The sequence below is a fragment of the Oncorhynchus mykiss genome, chromosome 29 (genome assembly GCF_057628025.1).
Source record: "Oncorhynchus mykiss isolate SJ-2025 chromosome 29, ASM5762802v1, whole genome shotgun sequence".
NCBI classification, from domain to species: Eukaryota; Metazoa; Chordata; class Actinopteri; order Salmoniformes; family Salmonidae; genus Oncorhynchus; species Oncorhynchus mykiss.
Genome location: NC_143050.1, coordinates 46,292,402 through 46,297,027, shown reverse-complemented (window position 1 = coordinate 46,297,027; position 4,626 = coordinate 46,292,402). Strand labels below are relative to the sequence as shown.

The 4,626-nt window shown below is 39.9% G+C and overlaps 1 protein-coding gene across 1 annotated transcript; it reads right to left on the bottom strand.

Annotated features, from left to right (window-relative positions):
* Nucleotides 1–622: 622 nt before the first annotated feature.
* LOC110509530 (immediate early response gene 5-like protein) lies at nucleotides 623–2,925 on the bottom strand. Its single transcript, XM_021590447.3, has one exon. The coding sequence runs from the start codon at nucleotides 2,766–2,768 to the stop codon at nucleotides 1,845–1,847; it is 924 nt and encodes a 307-aa protein (XP_021446122.2). The 5' UTR covers nucleotides 2,769–2,925; the 3' UTR covers nucleotides 623–1,844.
* Between the last annotated feature and the right edge of the window lie 1,701 nt (nucleotides 2,926–4,626).

Here is a 4,626-nt window from a genome sequence, read left to right as displayed (position 1 = left end):
GCAAGTTTGGGCAAAATGTCGGGCCAAAAATGTGCACGCGCAGTCCCAGTCAGCTAGAGCGTGCACTAACTAACCAACACAGACAGTCCTATGTGAGTTTGGGACTAGAAATTAGCCACTGCCTTTTCAAGAAACCAGTTTAAAAAACACTCTCTATTAGATATTAAATAGCCTTCATTGTTCTTACAGCATTGCACTTCACATGTTTGTAACAACCAAGTTGTAACGTTGTAACTCATAGCAGGCTACTTATTTTTTATATATATTTATTTTACATTTAAACGAGGATGCCCCATCAATAACAGTAATGCTGTAAATAATAGTCCAAAAAGGTCTAGCTATACAAAAGTGTTGGCTATACTATGAGTTTCTTGGAATTAAATTTAGTATCCCAAAATACACTATATATATTTCATGGATACCTTTGTGTTGATAACAAGGTCTTCCTGGTCTACAATGATGTGAGAAGATAATGTGGTGTGGGCCTATGCAACATATCAGTGAATGAAGGGTTCATTCTTCTTTTGTAACACTGGTTACCAAATAGGCCTACCTCTCTCCCTTATAGGAAATAACATTTGACCAGCATGTGCCATTCAAACAATAAATCAAGGAGAGTTGATTGTTTTCAATTTTTTATTAAGATTATAAATTTAACAAATATTTTCTTAAACAGTTTACCCGGTGATATACCATTTAATATGCACAAAAATACAAGAATACAAACAAAATATGAAGAGGACATCTGGAAACATCTTTCAGTACACATAGTGCTTATAATGTGTGGATGTATGGCTAAATCAGGAGCCTTTTTAGAACAAAAGGTAATAAGATTTAAGAAAATAAAACAAAAACTCACAAAACCAAGCCATGTTGGCATCATGAATTACTGTGAAGGCTTGATCAATAACTTTTTGTTATAGGTTAAGAGGGAGGGGGGCGCTCAACAAATAAAACTGTCAAAAACTACCTGGATTTATTAGATTACACATGTACTCTGGGAGTTGGAGTACCCTAATTAATGGTTCTGATCAGAGGTGAGGTGGGAAGTTGGGTACAACTAGCAGATCAATGGAGACACAGCAAGCTGGTTCAGAGTTAATGCACCCAGGAGTTTGATAGGGACATTTAGGTCTGAACCATTGCGCCTTCACCTGTAAATGTATATGTGGTGAGAATGTACCACATAGTTCCCATGTAACATAGCCTACCACTGATGTGCTTAGAATAAGAGTCTCTATACACAAGGTTTAAATATCAACCCAGAGATAGATGCATGATAACCAAGTACAACACAACCGTGCTTGTGTAATAAATAGCCTGCCACAGCTTTCTGTTAGTTATCTGCCGAATGAAACTGCGACGCACAACAAAAGCATTTTGTAAAGCCATCCATGGCCACACTTTTCCAGTTAGGTTGAGCTGGGGCTACATTATATGATTGCTATTCGGTCACACTACTTGTGTAGTGTCTTTAAAACGAGACATTGTGTTCAAAACTGTTCTGGAGTGATCAACAACATAACCCGTGATCTAGACATTCAACCACTTTCAATGTTAGCAACAATAGCTACCAGTAGTATGCGTTGGGTTTAAGGCAACGAAATCAACTTCGTTAGATAAAATTCACAACTATTATGTCAAATGTGTTATGTAGACATTTTAGGTTTAAAATGAAAGCTTGCCCATCACATGCGGCAACATTTCTCTCACTCCCTGTGAAAACGAAAGTCAACAAACAAACGGTTCAATGTTTAAATACCCTTTCCTGCAAAAAAATAAAGCCGATTTGATTTATACTTTGTACAATTTCATAAAGTGTTTCATTCTAGTTTACCATGGAGTCAAAAAGCTACTATAGCTCTAGTCATTGCCCCAAGACTCGATAGGGCTTGTTTGCTACAGAACTGTCCGTTCAAGGCTAAGGCTTGCTCTATGTCCGCCTGTCTGCTCACCAGCCCCGAAAACCCCGAACCGAAGATCGAGATCAGATTGGAAATGTTCGAAGTGTCCAAGTGTTCCGAATTTGCATAGGAACAATCCTCAAATTTCGCTCTTTTACACGGCGTAAAATCCGGTACCTCCTCAATATCGGATATATAATATTCAAAGTCAACCTTGCGTTTCTTGCCTGAGTACTGTGCGCCCTGGCAGCACTGTTGGAGAGACGCGCAGCAGTCCTGGTGAAGGTACCCATTCTCCACAGTGGTCACTACGTGCGTGTCCAAATCGAGCACCGTCGTTTTGTTGCAGTGTAAGTTGTTCACCGGGGAAAACTCGCAATTCGATACAGGGTAAGCCTCCGCACAACAGCTCTGGTAAAACGAGGGCTCTGTCTCCTTGCAGACCTCGTCGCTTTGGAGAGAGAGAGGCGCGGAGCAGGCGGAGGGGGGTTGCATATGCGCTGACTGCACTGCTACTAGTTGGCTCACTGGCAGAAGAGCACAACACAGACTCGCCGGCTCGCTCACCCCGCCGTTGCCGCAGCAGTCCCCCCTCTGCTCCTCACAATCCTCGGCCAAATCCAGCGGGTTTAACTCCTGGATCTCGTTGCAGACGGTCATCACCTCTTCGTACTGCTGCATCCTGTAAATCTCCGCGTACTTCTCGTTCATGTAGACCTGCCTGGCGTTCCTCAACACATAGGACACCAGGAGGTTTTTGTGCAGCTTGATGCCTCCTCTCTGCGTCCTGGAGTTGTGAATCTTCCGTAAGGAAATAGATATTAGACTTTGTGCATCCACTGCACACTCCGTCGTGTTGATCATGACGGTGATCTAGTCGTTTCCCGCTCCTCTCTGACGCAGAAAAGCGACTTTCTCTCAGTGGAAGTGACGATATTTCTATTGGGGGCGAAGGCTAAGTCAGCTCTGTGGTGAAACATTGAACAAGGCTGTCCGCTTCCCTCTGTAAGCGAGCAAGAAATCATTTGCTAGGCACACATTGCCGGAGTATATATATTTCGAAGAGTCTGCCCACAACGGCTTGCGCCAATAGGGACCTGCGTTCGCCATTGATTGACATGCAAACTCCACCCATTTGAGATGATCAGGCCCTATCAGACAGAGGCGGTTCTTCTGTGCTATTCAAATTCCAAACGGACTTTACCAAACCGGAATGCTCTCATGAGACTCACTGGGCTAAAGCGCCCTGTCAAATAGTACAAGCCTACAACATGGGGGAAACTATTTCTGACTTAAAAATATCTGTAATATTGAGGATATTAATCTTTAAATTATTTTCTGATCTTAATTCTGTTCCAAACAAAAAAATAAAGTCTAGGGCACTTAAACATGAGTTTTAGTGTTTAGAATAAGAACATATTGAATATTTGTCTATGCACATGATGATATTAATTTCTCATTTGACTGATTGATTCATTGTTGAACTATCTCTGAACTATTCTTATTACATTTTAATATAAATCAAATCAAATCAAAATATAAATCTAAATACTGGGGGAATCTATATACTTATCAGGTGTAAATAAAATGTGTGTACATTTTAAAAGCCAACTGCCCCATCATACATATAAGGGCTGTAAACTACAATCAGGAAACTTTGCTATAAAAACAAGAAATGACATTGACAATGACACTGAGGCAGTGACAAACAAATAACATATCATTTTGTTGTTGCGCCATGTCATTATTTACTTATTGTATTCTATCCATTAGGTTATGTTAATCACACATTGGTCCCACAATAGCTTCCAATGTGTTGAGTAGAAATCCATTTCCACTGGTTAATGTGAGAATTAGGATCCCCATTAGCTGTTGCAAAAACAGCAACTACACTTCCTGATGGTCCATACAGAACATTAAACATGACATAATACAGGACAATAATAGACAAAAACAGCAACTACTCTTCCTGGGGTCCATACAGAACATTAAACATGACATAATACAGGACAATAATAGACAAAAACAGCAACTACTCTTCCTGGGGTCCATACAGAACATTAAACATGACATAATACAGGACAATAATAGACAAAAACAGCAACTACTCTTCCTGGGGTCCATACAGAACATTAAACATGACATAATACAGGACAATAATAGACAAAAACAGCAACTACTCTTCCTGGGGTCCATACAGAACATTAAACATGACATAATACAGGACAATAATAGACAAAAACAGCAACTACTCTTCCTGGGGTCCATACAGAACATTAAACATGACATAATACAGGACAATAATAGACAAAAACAGCAACTACTCTTCCTGGGGTCCATACAGAACATTAAACATGACATAATACAGGACAATAATAGACAAAAACAGCAACTACTCTTCCTGGGGTCCATACAGAACATTAAACATGACATAATACAGGACAATAATAGACAAAAACAGCAACTACTCTTCCTGGGGTCCATACAGAACATTAAACATGACATAATACAGGACAATAATAGACAAAAACAGCAACTACTCTTCCTGGGGTCCATACAGAACATTAAACATGACATAATACAGGACAATAATAGACAAAAACAGCAACTACTCTTCCTGGGGTCCATACAGAACATTAAACATGACATAATACAGGACAATAATAGACAAAAACAGCAACTACTCTTCCTGGGGTCCATACAGAACATTAAACATGACATA

Excerpts from the sequence above, each read along its gene's own strand:
- LOC110509530 (XM_021590447.3), bottom strand. The coding sequence starts at position 2,768 with ATGATCAACACGACGGAGTGTGCAGTGGATGCACAAAGTCTAATATCT.